At 36.6% G+C, this 24,733-nt stretch overlaps 1 protein-coding gene across 11 annotated transcripts in view; it reads right to left on the bottom strand.

Annotated features, from left to right (window-relative positions):
• Positions 1–24,733, bottom strand: part of ABLIM2 (actin binding LIM protein family member 2) — a 167,992-nt gene that overhangs the window by 129,421 nt on the left and 13,838 nt on the right. For all 11 annotated transcript variants that reach the window (XM_072927966.1, XM_072927968.1, XM_072927971.1 and 8 more), the window contains exon 2: positions 20,415–20,536. In XM_072927966.1, coding sequence (XP_072784067.1) covers positions 20,415–20,536 — 122 coding nt within the window. The remainder of the gene's footprint in view (positions 1–20,414; positions 20,537–24,733) is intronic.

The raw sequence follows: 24,733 nt of genomic DNA, 5'->3' as shown, positions 1-24,733 counted from the left end.
ATAAGTGTTGCTTTGAAAGCTAAATTAGACAGAACTCGTCTTGAATGTGGTGGGTGCACAATCCATATTGGAAGTAATGAAGAGGAAACTGCTTTAGGCTTGAAGGCTGCTAAAAGATTGTTTGACCCTTCTGCTGGGTGGCACTGCAAAAGGAGAATGTATGATAAAGCCTTTCACAATTAATTGCAGTGAGAACTCCAGGGCCACAAGAGGTTCTTGAAAGATTTTCCTACAAATCATAGAGACAACAAAGTGCCCTCATGGTGCCAGATCTTAGGGAACACTAAGAAACAGGCAAGTTTCCCCTTGTTTAGGGTAATTCCACCTGCCACAACCTTGATTAAAAGCTCCTGTGAACCTCTGGAAAAATCATGGTCTGCTTATGGTAAGATCCCATTACTCCAACCAATGAACAAGGGAGTAATCAGCACTTAAAAAGTCTACTGTCTAAAAAAACCCTTCTCCAAGCTTATCTGGAAAAAAAAACCTCTTCTTCAGTGACTTTTGGAGGTAGTTCAGTATCATGGATGAGACAGATGACACATGCATTACTTGGGAAGAGGTCACAGTGCAGTGCATGAGAGGTATATGGCAAAAATGGTCACCAGTTTTTATTCTGAATTCTGTTGGATTTTATGTTATCCCTGCTGCCCAGAAAAGTATTGTCTCTTTCTCTGAGAAGCTGACCTTGAAAGGGTTGATAGCAAAAGTGTGGTGAAATTGTTGGCTTCAGAGACAAAGTGAAACCATCCAGGAAGAGTTGCCAAGAAGGCTTATACTGAACAACTTAAACTGAGCACCCAGTCTCACAGAATAAATAGCTCAAATCTTTCAGGAAAACGATCTGTCCTGAGAATGGGTAGATACACTCTTTGGGGCACTGTAATATTTAGATACACTTTTGGGGCACTGTAATATTCAGCCTCTTGTTACCCATCTCAGGCTAGTGGGCAGTCATCTCTTAGTTTTCATTTTTGAAAGCAATAAGCTTGTTCAGCTACAGCAAAGAAGGCTGAAAAGTCAGCCTTTGACCTGTCAGCACTTTGCACCACTTGTGTCATTACTGGGAATTCAACTGGCACCTGGCAAACCTGATGATCCTGTATCTTGCTTCCTCTCCTCAGTGTCATCCTGAATTCTTCTAAGAGCATTGATTTTTTTTTTTTTTTTGGAGGAGCTTGAAACATGCTATACAAAACAAATTTACTTTCTAGCATAGAAGTGTTTTCTAAAATTTCTCCACTAGTATTATTTGGACAATGTTATGGAAGAACTTTGCATTTTACTGTCCATGTGCATTTAAACTCTATGTCTTTCTTAAGTACATCTTTGTGTCTTGTTCTATTGCATTACCTGTATCAGGAAAAAAACATCTTCACAATTTGTAACCAACCCAGTTATCAGAAATGCATCCTCCTCACATAAGGGAATATATCTTTATTTATCTTCCCTCAAGTAAGGGAATATGTTTTGATGGAAAGAAAAAAAAAAAGAATGAGCACTGTAAAAGTAAAGGAAAAGAAAAAATTTGATATAGTGTGTCTTCTGTTTAAAAAGCAGCAGAAGCAAGAACAAAAGGATTGTTTCTAATATTTCCAAAGTTTGCAACTTCAGGGTGGTCATGGTCTTCCAGGATTATAAAATTATTAATTTTATTTGATTATTTGTCTGAAAGTTTTTTAGGACATTGCCATATGAGAGGGATCATATTTTAAAAGCACCTCAATGACGGAGGGTTCAGTAAGAGACAGAGAGGAACTAGAACTTCTGCACTGGGAATGAAGCAGAACCTTTATCTCTTCCAAAAAAAACCCAACAAAATAATCCAACTCAAATAAACAAACAAGCCAACTAACAAAACAACAAAAAACAAACAAAGAAAACCCCAACAAACAAACAACTTTGAAAAAAGCCATTATCCATCCAGTTGCCAAAAGTTTACATTCTAATCCAGACTATAGAAAACTACAAATCCAAGCAGCTGTTTAACCTGGTGAAGTTTTCCTTTGACTTCATGTTCAAAGCTGATACAGTATCACAAGATTTTCAGGTCAAATGCCAACTTGGAGTGAAAACTAAAAAAAAAAAATTACTTTGTGCCAGCTATGCTATTCATTGTTGAAACCCTTCTGAAGTGTTGTCCTAAACAGATCTCTTATGAAAAAAAAAATAGAAAAAATCACATAAATTAGACCCGCTTTTGTGAATCTTACTGTGCAGGTCTCTATTTCATTAAGTTCTAGTGTATAGTCCTGAAAACTGAATTTAAGCTCCTAAGAATCTGCAGTAATTTTTACTTTTTAACTTGAAATCTACTTTATAGGCTGATTTTCAATCTGAACTGCTATCTTTTGACAGCTGTTATTTCTTCTGGAAGACAAAAGAAATCTTGCAATTTACAGTAATGTATTTTGAAGTGCTTATGTTTTAAATGACAAATTATCCTTCAATCGTGTTCTATAAATTTACAGAATTATGTCATTTTCCTATTAACTCAAAAATAGAAATTCTTTTGTATCACAGAATATTAAGAACCTGACATGACATGCTGTTATGACCCCCCCTTTTGTTTTTTACTGATTCTCTTTTTTGTGACGAAAGCTCCCTAAACATCTCTGTGTTAAAAACTTTTCTACTTTTATTTTTCTGGTGTCATATGCCTCTTAGGAATTCAGGGCTGGGCTACTTTGCCTGGGTTACAGCAAATAGACTTGAACTGTAATTTTATGACTAATTCCATATCAAGTTAAGAGCTTTTTGACATTAAAATTACTATATCACTGAATTACTGGTACTGGGGCAGTTGCCAAAATAACCACCCTTGTGTTTGCAACCAGTGACAGCAGTTACCTCTCCACCACCTTACTCTGTTTGTTGTATTGGAATGACATTGGTACTACATAAAATAAAGGGCAAGTCTGAAGGTCCAGAAAAGTAACAAACTGGGATCTTAAAATGAGATTCTGTATGTGGGAATAAATTGCTAGCTACTCACTGAGCCAGAAGCACACGTGTTTATAAATAATGAATTACTGTGAAGCAGCCGTAATGAAATAATAACGTGGCACTATATTAAGATGTCTGAGTTGCACTATCAAGATGTCAGTAATAACTTTTATACAAAGCTCCTCTCACACCATGGGAAGAATATAAACACTGCATCAGCAGCTATAACTTAGATATCCATTACCCATTACAAACCTAAATGCATTATGATCAGTAGGTCAAATAAAACTCCCAGGCAAACTTTGAAAACAGAAAGCGTGAAATAACATCAAAGGGAGCAATGGCTGAGGATGAAAGAAATCTTTGTTACAGTGAGACAATCAAAGACTGTTCTCTCATGTCAGCAGTCAGCTTTGGGAAAGTTGGTCAGAACAAATAAATTTTAGTATTTCAGGCTGCTGCACGTGGCAGGAAATCTAGGAGGTAATGATGGGCATCCATATAGAATTCATCCACAAGGATGACAAACTCCAAGACTACAGCAATAAAATGGGCAGAAATACAAATGCAAAAAAGGGTTTGGGGAGGAGCCAAAACAAAGCATGAATAATATTAAAATCACTACACTTGCAAAAAACATTGGCAAAAATTTTTAATTTGGGAATGGCAGATGAAGCTTGCAAGGATTTCAGTGCCATGTCACACAGGTGTGTGTAACCACAGATATCAATGCTACAACAGTAAACATGTAAATAATGTGCTTTCTGTAGTAAACAAGAAGGATAATGAGGTCCCTTTTGTTGCAGAGAGGTTAACACTTATTAATTATCTTGTGATCCCTTGCCAGTATGACTCCTTGGAAAACCACTCTTTATGTGAAGCTACAGCTTCTCCCTTGGAGTAGATGATATTACAGTTCAGTAATATCAATTTCACTCTGTTTTGCAGCCCAGGCTGATGTGTGCTGATTTCCCATTCCATATCCTACACTGCATATCTAGCAATGTTCCTATGTAAAAAAACCCCATACAACACAGCCTCATGCCAGCAGAATAGAAACTCTTCTGAGGTGATAAAATTCTCGTGTAGCACTGTCTGTAAGTGAGGCTTTGCCTGGGAAGATGTGTGACAGTTTGCAGGAGCTTTCAGCCCACTCTGGCAGTGAACATTCTGAGACATCAGGCCCTAGAAAAATGCAGCTGTTATTGATACTTCTCTCTTGTCCTCAGCTGCAACAAAGCTATCCTGGACTAGCAGTGCTGCTTTCCAGGCTTCACTAGGGGAAGGTCTCAGTCTGTATGAAATGGCCTGGACCAAGTCTCACTAAATGAGAAATTCAAATTTACAAGAGGACTGTGGATAGCATATGCACAGATGTCAACTAGGAAAAAAGAAGGAATGGAAACATGCTATTTTTTTTTCAAACATGGGAAAAAGTCAAAAAAATGTCACTGAATATAATTAATGTACATTAAACATGCTGTACATTTAATGGAGTGAGTCCAAAATATGTTCATGCTGATTAAGTTTTTTGTGTTTAAGCTGCATAGTCTTAAATTTAGGAATCTTTTTATACCATCCCCCCACACATTCATACCTTAACACCATTATTGTCTGTGGTGGCCAGTGCAAATACAGTTGATTTAATCAAAAATCCATAAATTGAATTGTAGGATGGTTCCAAGGCCAAATTTCAAACAGGAAGAATCTAGATTTTTCATGACTCTCAGACCTGCATTGACAAAAGTTCCACTGTCTCAGATTTTCCCTGATAAATAGAAATATTTCCTCATATTTCTCAAGTGTGAGGGTTGCACTATACCTTTTAAAGATTTTATTCTTCTTATAAGAAGTATGACCTCAAGCATACAAGGCTGGATACTTAAGCATAAAATGTTGTACTTGTTTATAAAACTTGTTTATAAACACCTTTTACTATACTTAGTTCTGGTACCTGTGGCCAAATGGTCTAAAAAGATAAATGTGAGGGGAAAGTTGTTACTAGAAATTATAACTTAGATCTACAGATAAAGCTGCAAAAAATAGACACATAAACCTTTCTTCGGGTCTCAACTAGAGGGCAGTAGCAATTTGGAAAAATTCCAATTATTTTGCTAGTTTGTTGTGACGACAGACTTTTATAGTTATTTGTTTAAGTCAAAATTACCACTATAGGATTTTCTTTACTGTAGATATTTTGGTGGCTGGAAATGCTAATCCAAAGCTATAGGAAGACATTATTTTTGGGCTTCCTTGGTCAAAGGGAAAAATACTGACACTAAACAAAGTTGCACTTAGTGAACAGAACAGATCTTATAGGAGGATAAATTGAAATTCTGTGATTGTTTCTATCCTCATGACTCTCTATTGGTTTTGGCCTTCCAGATATTCCTTCAGGCATGTTCTTCCACAGAGCATTAGGAAAGCCAAAAGCAAGCTTTCATTTCTGCTGAATCCATACCGAAACATCTTTTCTTCAATTTTTGAATGCCTAAGGAAGTCAAAATTTACTTTCTCAATGCCAAAATTAGCTCAGAAGATATCTGTATTCCACATACATTCAAGCTCCTATAAATAAATTTCCATGGCCCTGCACTTTTTAGCACTAAGCAGAATCACCAAACAGATGGGTAAAATTTTGGTTCTGCAAATTAAGTGTTTCAGTGTATGGTTAAGGACTGTAAGTGCTTCTTTCTTGAAAGTCTTTTTATCCAACCCAGAAGTGCTCTGGCATCCTAGTAAAGAAAAAAGTTGAATATGTACATAGAAATATAGAAATACATTTCAAATAGTACACATTTATGCAAATCCTAGGAAGGAAGAAGGAATTGAAGCAGAACTAAATATTCATTGCTGCTGCTCCTCCCCCTTCTTTTTAAAGATCAAGGAGCTGTGGCTTTCTACTCAGCTCCTCAGAATAAACAGTTTTAGATATACTGACACAGTTTCCTCTGCTTTAAAGGACAGCAGAAAAGCTGTGACAACCTCAGCAAGAAATCTTATTCCAGGAAAAAGCCTTGAGTGGTGCCTTTCTAAATGCTTAATGTGGGACTAGATGTTCTTAAAGGTCTCTTCTGACCTTGATGGATATGTGACCCTGTGACAAAAATCCTCTGAATGAAAAGAGATATCAAATCCATTTGAACAGCCTAAATGATCTCTACTCAATATATGACTGTAACATATAATTATTTCCTGGCTACCTATAAGAAGGTTTCCTTAAGAATAGATTCTTATTTATACCTGCAAACTTCAAGCAGCTGAAAGTAGTTAACCTTTAATTAAAAATCACTTCACCTAATTATAAAAGGAAGTACCTATTTTTCCTTTAATTCCCATGTAATGCTGAAAAAGGTGGGGATTTAGCCTATCAAGGAGAATGGTTTTTTTTAAAGGATGTTCTGTGGGAGTTTAAATGTAAATCTACAGATTTTTTTTCCCCTCCTTTTAATAGTTGGAGGTCTGTAGATTAACATAATTTTTGTTTTCCTGTCAAGGTATATTTCCTAATTTCTTTATACTTGGATGTTTGAGAGGCTCTATTTGCCAAGTGGTTTGTTAATTCCAGTAGATAAGAAGAATTTAATTCCACTTGCAAGATGAAAGAAAAATAGGGAAAGCTCATTTCCTATGCTGAAGCTTGTGAATACAAATTCTCAGTGTGCTTGTTTTGGGGTGATTGAGAAGTAATGTGCTTTCTGTGCTGTATGGGACTCCAGTTTGTGCTTGATTTGGGGGGGTTGTACTCCTGTGGGGAAGAAAATAAATCCTGCTCAGCCATAAAGTACAGAAATGAAATGATTCATCTAAGTATTAGTGATTCTAAGTGGTAAGTGATAATTACAGTTTTTATTCTGAGCTGGTGAGACTTTTAGAAGTTTTCTCATTCTGTGCTGTGGGAAGGCCTATGATCCATGCCATGGCTGAGATGGAATTGTGACTGTGTCATGACTGGATCCCTTTTTGCCTGCTGAGATTTGAATATGGGCTTCCTTGGTTAGGAGTATATTGGCTTCTTGGTCTGCAGATAAAAGTGTTTTCAAGAGAGTGGCAGTGGCACTTGGGAGATGCTGAACTTGGGAGGAAGCTCTGTCAGGTGTGTACCATGGTCCTCCTCGTGCTCAGGAATAACAAGCTCAGTAACATCTAAGTTAGCATTTGGTGATTGTAAGCAAAGTTAGCCATTATGCAGTGGGCTGTGTAAACAGCCCAGGAGCTGTGGAGGTGCTGTCACAGCTGGATGCTTTGACTCAGCATTTTCCTGCAGACTAGAAGGCGACAGCATTTCCGTACAGATGGGTGGCAGTGTGTTTTCCTTTTTGTGTTTTTTTGTTTTTCCTTTCTGAACTTGGCTATGGAGCTGGGATGGTGTTTTTTCAAGACTTGGGGGGAAATAAAGCTATCTGGTTTTCAAGCAGGCAGATGTAAAGATGACAGGAGATCAGAAGAAAACATTTTAGCTAGTTCTATATGCAGTTGCTGTGGAGAGATAACATGCTAATCAAAAGGAAACATATGGCTAAACCTATTTCTCTGGAAGTTGTGTGTAATCGTAGCATGCATATAACAACTAATATCCATACATGCTGATCATCTGGCTAGAATTGGGTAAGTTTGCTAAAATGTTACCACTGTGAGTTAGTACATCAAGCTGCATGTTTTTCACATCTAGGGCCTCAATTTATATTTCTTTTTGAACTTTGCAACACAGGTTTATAATATTACATTTTGTTTAAGTGGGTGTACCTCAAATGCCAGTTGAAAGAGGAACCAACAGAGACTAATTTATCCAAGACAGCAGTCAGTATCCTGTAAATTGTGGAGAATGCCAGTGTCAGCAAAACATGGAACAAACAGGAACATTTTATGATGGCTTCCAGCAAGGGGCAATACACTTGCTAACATATATTGGACTTGGGATGAAATCAAACAGGAATTTAGTAAAATGTGTAGAAATATCCCTTCTCACCTAAAACTGGTATTTCTGTCACTTACCAGTGAATAATCAAATGAGTTATGCCTCAATATTTTTACAAGTTAGAGTTAGTCCCTTTGGCAGCGAACTGTTCCTTCATAGGTATTTCCCCAAGTGTGATGAATAATAGTAATACTGGAAGGTGTAAGTCAGCCTTAAAATTAAAATGTGGGGTTTTTTCCCCTAAAACAAGCTGCTGAAGTGAATAAATGGTCAGACAAACATGCAGCTGCAGAAGGGCAAACAGGATGATGAAAGGCAATGCCTGAGAGAGACAATTAGAGGAAGTGTTTTGTATCAACACCCAATGTTCTCCCCAGCCTCCTGTCAGCTTCTTTTAATAATTCTGGAGAGATCAGGGACAACCCAACATAAACAGAACCATCAAGTCTTCATGTACTTTTACTAGTTAAAGAACTGACTAGAAGAAACAACTTTGAAACCTATTTTTAGCAAGAGGAAACCTGAAATAGGTAGCACAATTCATGGTAATTAGAATGTAGAATGAGGGATGTGGTTACTAATGTGGAAACCAATCTGTGCTACCTCTGTTTTTTTTCCTGTTTGCTGCAATATTGGTCTCTGGAGTCACTTCCTGAGAGCAGCTGTCCAATAAGGTTATCCACCTAGAGTCTTGAAATGCAGATTAGTACTGATCCAACAAGACAACAGGAAGTCCAGGGACAACTTTTGATGTCATTATGTTAAAACTGAAAACTTTGTTTTTTCTTGTTTCCACCTAAACTACATGTCCATATACATCACCAAGAGTTGAAGTACTGGCTGTGGTGTGATCAAATACCATGGAGCATGACTTCAGAGTAAAATCACAGAGGAAGCTGAAGATTTCTGATCTAGTTGAAGATTGCAGGGAGGAGTTGGATAAGACTACTTTTAAAGGTCCCTTCTAACCCAAACTATTTTCAGTTGGTGCTTTTTTTGTGTGTGTGTTTCTTGAAGTGAGTTGCATCTCTCCTAATTTCAGTACTCTAAAATAAAAGTTAGTTGAATCTTTTAAGATTTTAGGGACATACTAATCAGTTGGTAGATTCTACAATGATTGGGGACTCAGAAATAGAGACTGAATAATGGATAATAATGATGATAATAATCCATTGGGAAAAATATAGGCATAGAAGACTCTTTGAGGTTATTTTCAAAACTAGTTTCAATCACATAAAAAAGGAGAAATACCAGAGAAGAATTTATGTGATAAGATGTAACCAAATATTATCTTTAAATATACATATAAAATAAATGTGATTAAAAGACTTGGACATTTATGAAACTCATGGAAAATGAATCAGTAAAGTGGTGACAGAAATGTGGTGTTTCATGCTGTTGGCATAGTTGCTACATAAATTAATTACTCTTGAAGTGGTATGCTTTGTGTGCTGCATTATAGTGCAATATCAACTAATTCCCTCTGGGATGATTGGTTGGTTGTGATTTACACAGTCACTCGAGTATCTTCCAAATGCATCATTTCTGGGAATATGGAGAGTTCCCAAGCCCACTGCAGGAACAGACTGCCTGATCAGTGTGAAGTAGCATTTATAATTCCTGTTTATGTGGGATGATGGGATGAAGTAAGGTAAGTGAGAGCATGACTTATAATTAGTACCTGATTTCTAATGTTTCAAAACAACTCTCAAGTGCATGTTCCGTGAGATGGACTGGCAGGAGTCATAACTAAGGTCTCAAAGACATCTGAAGGGTCTAGTTTTGGTACTCCTTCTGGCAAGAGCTGTAGGAGAACAAAAGTGCAATGGGGACAGCCCATCACCCTGAACCCCACTGCTTTTGTGGGTCGTTTAGGATATGGCACATGGATCAGTCTTGTTACACTTTGTGTGCATTCTATAACAGTCTTGCTCAACTCCCTGATATTTAATTCTGCATAGTGCATGATAGATCTGCTAAATAATAGACTTCTGCACTTAAACCTGAGCATATTGGTGTAAGTTTTTTGTCAAACAATTTTTCATCAGTGTTTTTTTGCAGCTGTAATGATAGCAAGAAATCTAATTTTGCAATTGAAAGCAAAGGGGTGACAAAGTCCTGTACTTTATCTGAAGGACTGTTTGTAATGTTTTTCTGAACAATGCTTTTTTAACACAATGGCCTGGATGTGTCCCTTGGAGCTTTTTAGCCACCAATGCAAAATGCCACAATTAATTATTGCTTTGAGAAGCTGGAGTGTGTTAATGAACCTTCTAGCACACTGGATACATTTCTGCTTTATAATGAACTTTAGTAGCTCAACTCCATTCTCAGGAATCTTTCTTTCTTTAAAAAAAAAAAAAAGTTTTGGAATTAACAGTATTGGTTAATAGACAACTTTTTGTGCTGGCCACATCCAAGCCAGGCTGTGCAATCAACAGGAAAGATAAGAAGGTCAAACAGGAAGAGCTGTGCTGGAGTCAGTTTTGAGCAGAGCTGAGGAAGGCAGGGATCTGCCTGCTCTATTCCAGCTTGGTACAGTGAATCAGACCTGGAAAAGGTAGGGGAAGTCCTGCGCTCTATGTCTGCATCTCCCTCTTTTGCTCTATTTTAGGTACTTGTGATCTGGTATTTGATTATTTTATTGTCAATGTGTTGGAATTGCAGCCAGTTAAATAGGTAATTTCATAGTGTTCTGTTCTTTGGTGTGTCTGTAATGAAGTAACTGGAAAATATGTGTCAATGTGATCTGTCACAGTTACGAGAACCTGCTGGGATTTTCTGTGCTGCTCTGTTTCCTCTTCTAGCTAGTGCGGTGTCGGCTGAGCTCTGATTCAGTAGCAACAGCTCCTACTTTATTCCTCTGCATTATCTGCCACAGGCCAAGTTCTGGTCACATCTAGCACTCAGAATGAAGTACTGAGATTCACAGATGCCTTTTATAGTTTTTTAACAGTGATCTGATTTTTATTTTAAAGCATGCCTTGAATTTATGCTTATTTTTAAGCAGTTATGACATTGTGGATTTTATTCTCCAATTTTCCGTATCTAAACTTGGAAATTTTGGACATATGGTGCTTTTAGAGCTGTGTTGAGGATGAAAAATATATTTCAGTGTTACTGAGATATAAAGGAAATATATAATAGAGAGGGCTAAAGCTTTTAGAGGCATCTATTGCATCTCTGAAGCTTGCTAGGGCTTTTTTGTTTGTAGACCACTAGGAACAATAATACCTATTGCAACATTGTTTACTGAGAATTGCTAACTAAACTCAAGTTACTTCTGTGATAAAGGAGTCAATCTTCCATTTGGAAAGCACTCAGATTCCTAAATTTGTTTACTCAGATTATAGATTTGCTTACCTTTATGTGGAATACATAAAAATTGTTGCCTATACAGAACCTAATATGGATTTATTTTTTTTCTTACATTCATGCTTGTGACTGAATTTCATAGAGATCAAGTCTGATTTACTCTCTAAGGAAAATGTTTGTAGTGATCTTGGCTTTAAGATGTTTATAGCCTAATGTAGAAGATGTGAAATGCTAATTGGAACTGGAAGGAAGGAATAAAATAACATCAGTTTGGGAAAATGACCTAGATTAATTAAGATTAACTGCAAGACAGGTCCTTAGTAAGTCATTAGTACATTGTTCTGAGGCTCCTAGAGGGAAGATGATGAATGAAAAGAATGTTGTGTTGCATACAGGTTTTAGGCAGCTAGTTTGAATAAAGCCTATTTTTGTATACCAGCTCCTAGTCTCAGAAATATATCTTTAGAGGAAGAGAGAGAATCTGGTTCAGTGAATGTTTTTGGTTTTCTCCTTCAACACCTTTTAAATGGGAATGAATTGGTGTTCCTGTCATCCACAATATATCTTAAAATAATTTAAAAAGGCAGGGGAGCAAAACAACCCTCAGCCTACATGGAAAATCTAAAACTATATGGTTTTTTTTCTGATTAGCTGGCTTTGAAAACACTCAGCAAAAAGGAAGCAGGAACACACAGAAAGGCATGATAAAGGAATTATTCTGGTTAACTTCCAGAAGGAAAAATAGTGTCTCATTTCCCCTGGTGCCAAACAGCTGCTGGATTCTGTCCTTTCCCGCCTGCTGTGCGCTGGGAAGGGCCAGGGAAGGTGGAGTCATCTCTGGATATGTTTAAAAAAAGACTGGACATGGCACTTGGTGCTATACTTGAGGTGTTAGGGCACAGGTTGGACTTGATGATCTTAGAGATCTCTTCCAACCTCATTATTCTGTAATTCTGTGAGCGACCTTCTGAGCCTCACAAGCCTGGACAGGGGCATGGGGCAGCACACAGAGGTGTTGGACACACTCTCAGGATCCAAGGAGCTCGGGCCACAGGCAGGGAGACACCAGAGCACCCAGGAGCACCCAAGGTGTTGAGCTGTCCAGCATCTGCCACTCCCCTCTCTGATGCCTCAGAAATTGAGGCTCCCCCTGAGCAGTGGGGAGAGCCACCCCTTGGCTGGATGGCTTTTGAGTAGAGACTGGCTCTGGGTTCAGAAAAACAGGAAGATCAGTAGGTTTTATGGCCAACATCCTGCACCAATATGATTTTTTTTTGGTCAAGGCTCAAAGGACGTGACAAAAATAGCTTTACCTAAATTGTAAGTAAAATGTGCAGTCAGTACAAATAGTCTGCACATAAATGTAGGTTGTAAGAACTAGTTAGAGATGACAAACTTTATATGGTGAGTGCTAGATCTTTAATCTTGAAGATCTTAATCTTGTGTTAGTTGCTAATTTAGCATTATACTTACTAGCATTATAGATTTATGAAAAAATCTCTAAAAATGAGACTGACTCAAGCACTGCAGTTTAGTATTCTCTAAAGCTGTTTTATGTTGATGAATGTTTTTCTCTGGTTCTGTGCCATTAAATCTGCTTTCATTTGTGGTGGAACAATTTAATAATTGAGAAAGCATCAGCATAATAAATAGGATTATTATACTGTAGCTTTGCTTATGTGTCTTGGGGTACTTACATGATAGTTAAAGGCAAAAAATAAAAGTACAAGGATTTAATGTAAATTTCTATGAAATTTTTGTCACTTGGGACCAAATTTGTGTCAGTTAGGATACATTTAGATGCCAGATAAACATTAAAAAGCTCCTAGGTAGACAAGGGGCCTAGCTACAGGAAAGTTTACTATTTTGTTCTCAGTACCTACACAAAGCCACATGGGTTGACATTTGGTGGTTAAGGCAAACATTAAAAATGGAAAAGAACACTGTAGAGGAGAACATGACTGCTAAAAAGGTTTGAGTGTTTCTTCTGTGCATCTTGGAAGAACCCAGAGGAAATATACATAAGGACATACCTGTTTTGCTTTTCTTTCACTCATTCTGATTTTTTTCCCTTGGCTTAGGCTCTATCTTCTGAATCTCCTTAAACAGATTATATCCATTTTGATTTCTTCAGATGTCCTAATTGCTTTTATAGCACTGAGCTTTCTAAGTTAATTCAAGACCTGCATATATGTTACTCTTACCAACAGAAGCTGATGCAGAAGAGATGAAAAAGTTTATCATCATCTCTTCTCCAATTCAACTGAATTCCAATAATTCCAGTCAGAATATGTTTTTTTTTCCAAAATTTTGTGCAGGATGATATTTTTGGTTGTGGATAGGAGCTTATGGAAAAAAATTAATAAACTGAACACTGAATTTCATTTTTGGGATTAAGGGTAATCCTGATCTAAAAATAACAACTGGCTTTGAATTCATAGAACAATGTAATTTAAACAACCTCCTTTAGAACCAAATTATCATTAATACCAAAATATTTACATCTTCATCAACAGGACATACTATTATTTACAAAATATATGCAGAAAATATTTAATTTCTAAATGTGAAAATTGGAATGCATTACCTATAATCCTGGTACAGTAATGAAATGAATGGTGTTAGCTACTGTCATTACTTCAAGGAAAGGATCAGCTATATAAATGGAAAAACAGATCCCTGGCAAAGTTAGTTTGATCTGTATTTTTAAACATTTATAACTAGGTCATGAAGTCTGATAGGCAGTTTTTCAGTGTCAACCACATATGTTAATTAAAATGTTCTTTTGTGAGAGAAGGGATAAAAATTACTTGTGTTTGAGTTACCATCTGTGTTTTGTAGGTGCATATATAAATTTTTACACATAGCTTTATATAAAGAACAGTGATGCAGCACCAAAAGCATCTTTTGAAAGTCAGCCTCAGCACTCTGATAGGCACTTTTAAATAAATGGCAAAATGGGACAATGAAAACATTAAAGCAAAATCCAGCCTAGATTTCTTCATACTTCATTAATTTGTGGTAGATCTGGTTATGACTTAATTCTCTGAGCTGGAAATACAACCTGTAACTATACCTCATTAATTTTCTGTAATTGCATAACTTGCCTCAGTCTATATATAGTTCACTGTTTTGTCAAGAAGTGCTCATTTGGGGCAAAGGTTTCAATGGCTGTAAAAGAGTAGGAAAGTTGTGCAGACAGATCCTGCCTTGTCCTGTGTACCTGCTTACCCAGGCTGCTGGCAGCCGTTGTGCTGTTCATACTGGTACTTGGTTTGCTCAGGGTTAGGGATCTATGATGTGAAGCTTGGAAGGCAAGAAGCGTTGGAAGAGGCAGGGTTGTGAAGAAAAAAGCCAGAATCAATGTGCTTTGGGACACTCCATTGCATGCTAAATGGAGAAGTGAGACATTTCTTGACCAGACTGAAGGCAGATCATGAGTGGATGCTAGGTGACCAGGCACTAGTCTGAGGCTTTAGCAGAGCAGAAGTGCATCTTTCATCTACAGCTTCAGATTTAACCAATTTCTGCTGGAAAACAAATGAGATGAAATTCCCTGAAGATTACAATCTTTTACACTCATCATGAATGTACACCATTAGTGAGTGTTGCTGGAGTAAACACAGAGGAAGTCAGACTTAATGCAAATGAGAGGACTGAAGCAAAATCTGTCCTGTGGCTTTATGAGATCATTTAGACACATGTGAAAGCCCACTGAGGAAAAGGGTGTAAACATCAGTGGGCATGCTCTGGCTACATGAGTCACATCCTTTACAGATGCTTTGGCTGTTGGTCTGGCTGCATCTTCCTGACCCTTGAGTAGCTTGTGCCCAAGAAATGTGATTGCAGGATGCCTCACCTCAGTGACTGCAGGGAGCAGTGAAGCTTGCAGCCCCTTTGCTCTACTTCCATTTCTATTCCTTCTTCCTGATCGTGCCAAATGGAGTCTTGCTGCCAGACTCAGCCTTTAGCTTCAGTAAGGATTCATTTTTCTGCTTTGCTGCAAAGTAATATTTGGCTCTTTGGATGCCTGTCTTTCTGCACAGTAGGTTCCTGTGGAGGATTCATTCTTTAGCTGAATTTATATAAACCTTCTTTGTTGTTTGAATTCAGCATGCAGTACTTGTTCCATTCTTGTCACCTTTAGAAAATGATGTTTTTCCCCTGCAATTCCTCTGCTGATGTGAATAATGTTATCCCTGGGAGGCTCTGCTTTATAGCTGGCCAAGAACGAATAATTAGCAGTGGGCACAAGTACATTTCACTTCAGGCCTTGGATTGTTGCTGTTAGCCAAGTCTGTTGCTTTTTTCCTAAAGCAGTGATGCCACCTCATTGCAGGAGCTTTTTCTGGGATAAATTTGTGTGTTACACAACATTTCCTCTGAGAAAAGCCTATAGTAAAATTCTTTAATCCATATTACAATTAAAAATAACTCCTACAGGAGAGGGACAGCTCTTAAATATGTTCATCTTTTCTGATGCTTTAAAAAAACATTATTGATATTTTTTTCCCCTTTCAGGTTGTTGATAATGTAAATCGTGTCACTGTGAGGAACTTCAAATTATGGAGAGTTTGGCAGTGGCAGGTGGCACATCAATGCTCAGCACTAACACCATTGTCCCTGCTCTGGAGGGGGAGCAAGACAGGAACTTGGAGGGGGAAGAAACAGAGCAGGAAATATGCAGGTGTGACTGCAAACATGTGGAGAGTAATGCTGCCATCAGCACCCTCAGGAATGGAGTTGGGATGGACACGTTGCAAGATCAAACGGGTAAGACCTCAAACAATACCTCCTCGTGCCTCTGCTCCTGACTCCTCCTCCTGCTTGAATTACTGTGTTTATTAAATGGTGCACAAACTGAGAACTCTCATGTGTTTTACACAAAATCACAGAACCCAGATGGGCTTCTTTTGAAATACAAAACGCAGATATGTCTCCTCCATAGATTGGACTATTGAACAATCTACACTGAAATTCACTTGGGGCAGGCAAGTGGATTATCTTGTAGTAAGATAAGAGGAGATGAAAATTATCAGAACCTAATATAAGTTCTTTTTCTAGCACTTTTTGCTATAGCTGTAAGATTCAGAAGCCAAGTTTCTGTTTTAATAATTTTTAATGTTCCTTTTTCATTAGAGGTGTAGTACTGCCTTTGTACAAAAGAAAATCTACTTTGTGGAGTAAAATCATGCAAGTCAGAATGACCTTTTGGGTAGAGGAGTGGAGGGACATAGGTAGATGGCAATGGCCAGGCTTTTAGTTTACAGTAGGCTCAAGAGTGTTCTTATGTGAAAACACTTCCAAAAATCACAGAAAAAAACCCTATTTAATTTAGAAGTATATGTCCTGCAACTTGCATAATATCTTTTTCTTTTCACAACTGCAACACTTCTGGCATCAAAGACCAGGTGCAAGCATCCTAGGGCAGTATAAAGTTGCTCTTTAGCTTTCCAACACATTCCACCAAGTAGGAGTTAATATTAAGTTTCTGAACCTAATTATAGTACTTTAAGAAGTTTAAACACATTCAAACTGTATTTATAGTAACTTTTACCCTTTCATTCAAATTTAACAGCAAACTATTATTTTAAATTAAACTGATGAGTAATTCAAATGTTTGCTGATAGGCTTTGCCTTTTCCTAAAAGTCGCAGAAATGGATGTTAATGTCTTTAACTACCTTTCAAGGAAATTTATAGTTTTTTAATATCAAAATAACAGTGATAATAGTTCACATATCAAAAACATATGCTAATTTATTGTTCTTGTCAACTATTAAATGATCATCAAAACAATAACATGTTGTCAAAGCTTTTGACACCTTCTGTTTGTAATTGTGACTAAAACCAGAAAAAGCAGAACTACAGGTACGTCTGGTCCCAGAAGCTCTAGGGGACTTAAATTTAGAATGTTTCCTAAACATAGCCTGCACTGCAGTGAGATTACAATCACATTTCTATTTAAAAACAAACATCATATCGTCCATATTAAGAAAATAAATAAAACACCAACCCAAATGTTTCTGTCAAACACCCAACCAAAACCCTACAAAATGAAAGTGTTCGGGAATTTCAATTTCTAGTTTGAGTATATGCTAGTAATAGGCATTAAAGATAATTTTTTTTTTGTGCTTACTTCCTTTCTTTGTGAAGTGGGAAAACTCTCTTTTATGTATCCTTATTTATTTGCATGATTTTATTCATGTAACATTCATAGATGCACTTGAGGGAAGATGCAAAAGACTTGGAAATTACCATGCCCTGCTATATTACAGGGTTTATTCTAAAAGCAGAGCTTCATAGGATAATGTCTTGGGATACATGAAAATTGCCTCAGAAATGTTCTAGTAAGAAGGAAATATCTATTTCTCTTTTATTCTTAGAAATATGAAGCCTTGTCTTCACTGATACTTGCCCAGGGAGCCTTGAGAAAATGGAAATGGTTGTCTTATCAGCATGAAAATATATCATTGCCCAAAGGACAGGAAGAAATGTGGGCTAAAGGAAAAAAGCAGATTAGTATTAATTGAAAACATATTTTATTTATGGTATTTTCCTGAAACTTCATATCACTTGATTTTACAGTACCCCCTCACAAGTATTGCATACACATATAACAGATAGAGAAGAGTTATTTTTCTCCATGTATTAATTGGTACAAGGCACAATAGTTTATACCACTAAAGCATCAGTGGGAGCCATTTTTAATACAGGTACAAGGAAGAGAAAATTAGGTCTGACCCTTGCTCTCTCCCAAATGATAATTCTGTTTCCTGAGAACCTTTCTTTCCACCAATTCCCCAACTTGGAATTTCACATTAAAATGATGCAATAAAGATTCAACTTCCCCCTCCAGTCCAGGAGGAAAGAAATATTCTGCAGATATTTTTTTATGAGGTTTATATATAGCAGAAAGGGGAGAAAATAGTTATTCTGTTTTAGAAATTTCTGATGCATCAAATGCTTTGAAAGCATGGTGTATTTTTTGGGGTTTTTTTCAGTGTGATTTTTATGACTTAGTAAATGTACATAATAATTCCTTTCATTTATCATAATAGAGTGTTCTCCAAGTGAAAAATGCGTGAATGTCAGTTCAAGGACCCTTCCCAATCAGGCAGAGAATTTTCCAACTGGTAAGGCATTTTTTCTTCTGTCCTATCTTTATATTATAATGATTTTCTCACAGCTTACTTTTTCTTTTTAAGACAACTCAACTATGTCAACTTTTGCAGTTATCACTCCTGTAGGTTTTATAATGTATTTCATGGCAGCTGTGAAGTGACCAACTTCTACACAAGATTTGTTGAGAATTTCTCACAAAAAGATGGAGCAACTGCTATAAAAAACAGAAATAATTTATGTACTATAATAAACTGGTTACAAAAAAAGAGAAGCAAATAAAAAGTTCATAGCTTATTTTACATATGCCTTTCAATCCTTCAAATGTATTATCTTTTAAAGTTTGTGGCCTTTCCAAGTATCTATTTTTTATTGTTTTAATGCTGTATTTTCAGTAAAGTGTCAATTGAGTGCAGTTCTTCAGTAAGTGGGTTCAGCAGGCTTCACCTCTGGAGGGCTCATGGCAGGCAGTGTGTATTGAGAGTCTTGGCACATTTCCCTTCTTGTGCCATCAAAAGCAACACTGAGCTGTTCCCTGCTCTCTGGCTTGACCTGACAAATCACCAGTGGCAGGCAGTCTTCCCCAGGCATATGGTTATTTCTAGTCAAATTATTTGTGCTTTATACACCTATTTATCTTTCTGTGTACAGAATTTAGGTTCTTTGTAATTGGAGGTATGAGTCTGGGCTCACAGAAGTAGACAGGAGGTTATGATGGGGTTTTACATGACATTTCATCTCTATAAAGCATTATTATAGGGTTTTTTTGACAGAAGTAGCTGAATTTCTGTTGTTTTAAGTCAATGTAATAATTATTTCAATAACATTAACTTTCTATAAAAGTTAGATTGTGTGTCTGCCATTATATATTTACCTCAGAACAAGTTTGAGTAAAATGTACTTATACATTGTACTTACACATTTTTAAGTCAGTCTTCTCTTGTGCCAGTATGTTTTATGTTTTCAGGTAAAATGAAAAGGTCAGTAATCCTACTTTGGGAGAGATCTGATCAACATTCAGAGACTCTATTTTGTGTTCTTCCTGCTAACAACTGACTATATGACCACAGCTTAAAGGGAGAGGCCTTGTAATTCAGTAACACAGGTTTATATTTCTGAGCCACCCTTCTTGACCTTAAAGTAATGAGTAATTTATGCAAGTAATGGTAAAACTCCTGGAGATATGCATAGGAAGCCCTCTGAAAACAGATCAAGATACAGCATATTAGGCTAGAATGTGAAAACCATTTATTTTGTCAGATTAAAATGTGAAACTCAGGAGGTGGAATATTTTAGTATGCACAAGAGTACCATATTGCTGGAAGTGTGACCTATTTACATACTTTGCAATTGGAATTCCTCCTGACTGGGTATTATTGGCTTGTATATGCCCATCTGGGTGTCTGAAAATGTATGATTTACTGTTATTGAGATAAATTAACAAATTAATGTGGAATAAAAGCAGCTTTATCAAACGTCCTCTTTACATGAGAGAAGCTGGCTGGAGCTGTACCCTTAGCTGTAGTAAAAGCTTCTCATAAACAGATGCCAAGAGCTTGGCAATAAGTATCTAGCTGCTTTCAGATCTAAGTGAGCTTTTAGTTGTACCATTTAACTTGGTTGGTACTGTTCAACCAGCTTAGTTGAGAATCAGCTTTTACAACATTTGATTTATAAAAGCCTTCTGAAGCAGTGGGGTGACATGTCAGATAGCCATGAATTTAAATTTAGTATGAAGGGTTGTAACATGCTGAACTACTGCTTGTTGTTCAGGGATTTTTTTTATGATGTCAGGATCTGTTTGCTTTGATTTTTGATATGTGTGGAATATTTGGAAATCTGGACATGTTTGGAATGCCCAGAAATGTCTAAATTGACAAATTATCAATCTACTTGGTTTTTTCTTCTTTTTTTTTTCTCCATCCAGAAGTATAAGTTGTCTCTCAAAATTGTTTCATGCTAGGTTCCTATGTCTACAGGATAACAAATATTGTAAAAGAAACATGCAGTAGATCAATGTTATGTGTGCCTGTCTCTGAAGCTGAAAAAATATATCGTAATGTATAATCTATGATTTTGAGGCATGTTCTGGTTATCCAAAGCTGATTCACAAACCTTGTAGTACTGAAAATTGATGTCTTCCTCCAGATATCTCCTTGAAGTTAACAATGGTAAAAAGAAAGAGTGGATGTCCTGATCCCAGGCTCCAAAGACAGCTCAGAGGGCAGCTCCGTCTTCTGGAAAATGACAACAAGGAGGTGATGACTGTCTTCAGTGTAAGTCAATTGCTTGGAAATTGTTTTATTTATTCAGATAATATCCCCTGTGCTACTGAAATAGTCTGCAAGATATTTGGGTCCTATTTCCATCTATATGCTGGGTGCTTGAATTTGAGTAACCAGTAACCCCTAAAAACATTTAGGTTCTTTAGAAATAATGAATTATAGAAAAAGACTGGAAAATCAAATTGATATAAAATAAATAAACCCACCTTAATAAGTAATTGAATGAGTTTATTTTAAAAATTTTCTGCATTCATTTACATCTTTTAATTTGTCCTTGTATTGACCCATCACTTCAGCTTCTAGACACCTGGAGTTATTTTGCATGCTCATTTCCTGGGAAGCTCACTGCTAAGCCAAAGAGGAAGTCTGAAAGAGAACAGGCTAAGCATTGACCTTCCTAGGGCTAAATGGCCATAACTTTAAATAGCATACAATTGTTGGCCAAATTTTATTACTCAAATTTTTTTTTTTTTTTTTTTGTATATGAGAAACCTGTCCTCTACAAGTGATGTTTACTTTGAAAAAAGGTTAGTCTCCTCCTTGGTCTTGAAAAAAAAAAGACACCATCCAACCTCTGGTGTGTTGGTTTTTTTGGTTTTTTTTTTTTGGTCTGTGCCATGGATTCCAGCCTCCTTCACTAGCAAGCCAAATGACTGAAAGCTTAGTTATGGTTTTGACTAATACAGACACATGTTTCTACACCACTTTCCTTTCATGTGTTGTGGCCACCCCACAACCAGGCTGCTGACTCTGTGGCTCTGCAAAGTCTGTACTTCTGCTTCTCTGCTCTGGATTGTGTTTAGAGGGAGAGGGAGGAAGGAAAATGGGATTAGGAGGAAAAGGAAAAGAGGAAACAAATGGACTAGATTTGTGGCCTTATTAGAAACAGACTGGAAAAGGCTTTGAAAGAGACAAGATAGATAATGTTAAGTTTTGATAGAATGTTGTTTTGATATTCAACAGTGCATGAAGCCCGAGGCTGACATACTTTAGCATGTGTTGGCAATTTATTAATAGATTTCAGGCTCTCATTAATATGTAATCTGGTGTAGAAAGGTGCATGCAGACGATCAAAGCAATGATGAGGCATGCCTGCTGAAGAAGTCTAGGTTGGACTTTTACATTTTAATGTGTTCAGATTGTGTGAATTTAAAATATGGATGTTAAACAGAATTAATTCAGGGATTATTAAAATTGTGCTGTAGCAGTCATAAAATCAGTGAATCAGCTCCATCTCTACTCGTATTATAGAAAAGGTGTGAGGGACAATTTCCTCCCTGCTACCTTGAATTAGAATAAATTACTTGACCAGTCGTTCAATTTTTTCAAGCTGTGCTTCCATTTAAATGTGATGGAAGTAAGGGTACAGTAGCATCATACCTGTTAGATTTAAGTTTGATTTATTTTCTGAGATAGTGATTCAGATAGTTGTCTCATAAATTACACAGTTCTTTGTATTTTCCTGAAAGGCAATAGTCAGCATCACTGGGGAGCCCTGTTTTTAAGCTACAAAATGGAGTGCAACCAGACTCTATATTACCCCTTTCATTTATTTGAAGGTTTATGTAGTTGTTCCTTTTAGCATTTCTGGAATAACTTAAAATCCATCATTACCACTTACAATGGTTATTGCTTATCTTTGTTAGAAGTGTAATTTAATGCTATTCTAGCAATGTGAACCAGTACAAATGAGGATAAAAAAATCTTACTGCATTAAAAAAAAAAAACAACAACAAAAACACTTAAGGATATTTGTTCTAACCAAAGAAGAGTGAACGTGGAAATAATTATTCAATATCTCTTCTGGATAAAGACTATACCAGGAAGCAAGTTCAAAGTTGCATCAAAGGAGCTGCATTTTTGTGTGTGTACAGAGCTCTGAGGGTAATCTACATCAGGAAGTTTTAAAATGGAAACATTTACACCAATCAAGTGAGAAATTTCAAGTTATAAAACCCCCTAAACTAGCTCCTTTCCACTATTTAATACTAATGCCCACATGTCTGGCAAAGGTAGTTCCCAAGCTGTAAACCACTCTGTGCAGAGGATATTCTTGGAAAGAACTACTATGTACTTCCCTATAGGTATGCATTTGACTATGGTTATGCATATGACTATACATAGACATTTCTGAACTACACAAACCTCACTCAGTGTGGTCTTTATTTCCTCTGTAAATTAAGCTCACTGAGACTGTCAGTACAACTGCTAAGAAAGAGTCAGATTAAAATTTGGTTAAAGAACAGATATCTCATACAGATAAAATTTTGGATTCTTATTTTTTTAAATCCTTCCTAATGAATAGTATTTTAGCCTAAGTGTTACCTAGTGAGAAATCATGCTTAAATCTGGTGTAATGGTAATTAAAGTATTTGTTTTGATTTTTAGGAGCTTTCTGCCAGACTCCTGTCTATTCACAGTGATCAAGATTTAATAGTAGTAACATTTAAAACGTTTGAAGAAATATGGAAGTTTCTAACCTACCACTCACTGGGTAAAGTTGTTTCACCATAAAATAGTTCAGTGTCAATTTGTATTCAATTGCACATAATTTCTGGGAACTTGTTGAATTTTGTGATTTATACACTGTGCATTAAGTAATAATGGAGTAGTCTCTAACTCTCTGGAAGTTTTTATTTTTGTGTAATACTGTAAAATGGCAAAGAAAACAAATTGGATTTTCTTTTTCCTAGGTTTTATAAATCATTGCATGGAGAATTTATTTCTAGACCAATCTTTCTGGCTATACTCCCAAGAGGAGGAAGACACAGGCATTGAAGTCTGTATAAATGAAAAATCATTACATTTGATGTACAGAAGTCTGCTAGTACAGGAAGGTAAGAAAGACTGTACATGCTAAGGCTAGGTTCAGGGAAGCATCTTTATTTAAAATCCCCAAATCAGACATTATGACCTATTTAAATACTTAATGAAGTTGAAGTTTAAATTTACTCATTCCAAATACACATTTTAAAGAGAAGAAAGGAGCAAACACAGATTAGGTTCAGTGAGATCATGAAGGGATTGATGAAGGGATTGAAGAAAGTAATGTGCAGCTGGTGTATAAATGTATACCAAAGGATTAGGGAGTGATGTACATTCCAACTTGCTTAATATTATTGCAGCTTCTGGAGATGTGCAGGAGGTGGTTTATAAACAGTTACAAGGCTCACATGCTTCTCCTACACAGCATCACCTGCTGGTACTGCCAGAGACAGGATGTCAGGATAGGTGGATGATTTGTTTCTGCAACAGGAATATGCAGAATTGCAGCAGAGGGCTCTGTGCTTCATTGAGACATGATCTCTGGTTGTTTTTTTTTTTTTTCCCCTACTGAAGGACACACTAGACAGAAATGTATGAATATCTGACAATCAGCAAAAAAATTCTTGACAAAGATCAGATTTTCAATTTCTAAATGAATATTACTGATGTTCTTGAAGTCAGTTTCAGGGCTTATATGACATTAAAATGTTACATAAAATGACACCTGCTCAACTGCTTTTGTTTTAGGATCTTTTTTTGTTTTATATCCTGATAATACAATACAAAAGATGATGGTTACAGATAATGAAAGAGATTATTTTGAGAATGGGGCTTTTACTGAAGAAGTAACAGGTGGATCTGTGGATGGTGACATGCCCATGAAGTCTAATGCTTCCCTGGAGCCATTGGAGCCTTTCCATCAGTAGGTACCTGACTCTGCCTGCCTATTCCATATACATCTGATTCATATACACACCTCTGCTTAGAGATGCCTCTACCTGGGGCAGGGAAAAATAGCATGACTTTCTAGGTTTGTTTTCCTGAAGTAGCAGTACTTTTGCTACTAATATTAATGAAACCATAAATGTGTCTGAAGTGTATGGGCAGTGCTGAAATTGAAAGCTAATTGTGGGGGGGACACATCAGTTTTCATATGTATTTTAAATATGACTGTTACTGTCATGACATTTAGTGAAGTGTTCTATACACTAACTTCAATTTCTTTTTCTGCTTTCAGGTGGTTTCTTAAAGGGTATTCTAATCCCATTGATTTTTCATATAAAAATGAATCTATGTCGATCACAAAAGTTGGTAAGAAACTTCATTCAAACATCAATGTTAGAATAACACCAAACTTTATGCTTTTGCTAGAACAGTCTCTAA

Source organism: Taeniopygia guttata, chromosome 4 (assembly GCF_048771995.1).
Source record: "Taeniopygia guttata chromosome 4, bTaeGut7.mat, whole genome shotgun sequence".
Classification (NCBI taxonomy): domain Eukaryota; kingdom Metazoa; phylum Chordata; class Aves; order Passeriformes; family Estrildidae; genus Taeniopygia; species Taeniopygia guttata.
The sequence above is the reverse complement of the archived record's forward strand: the minus strand, read 5'-3'. Positions and strand labels throughout refer to the sequence as shown.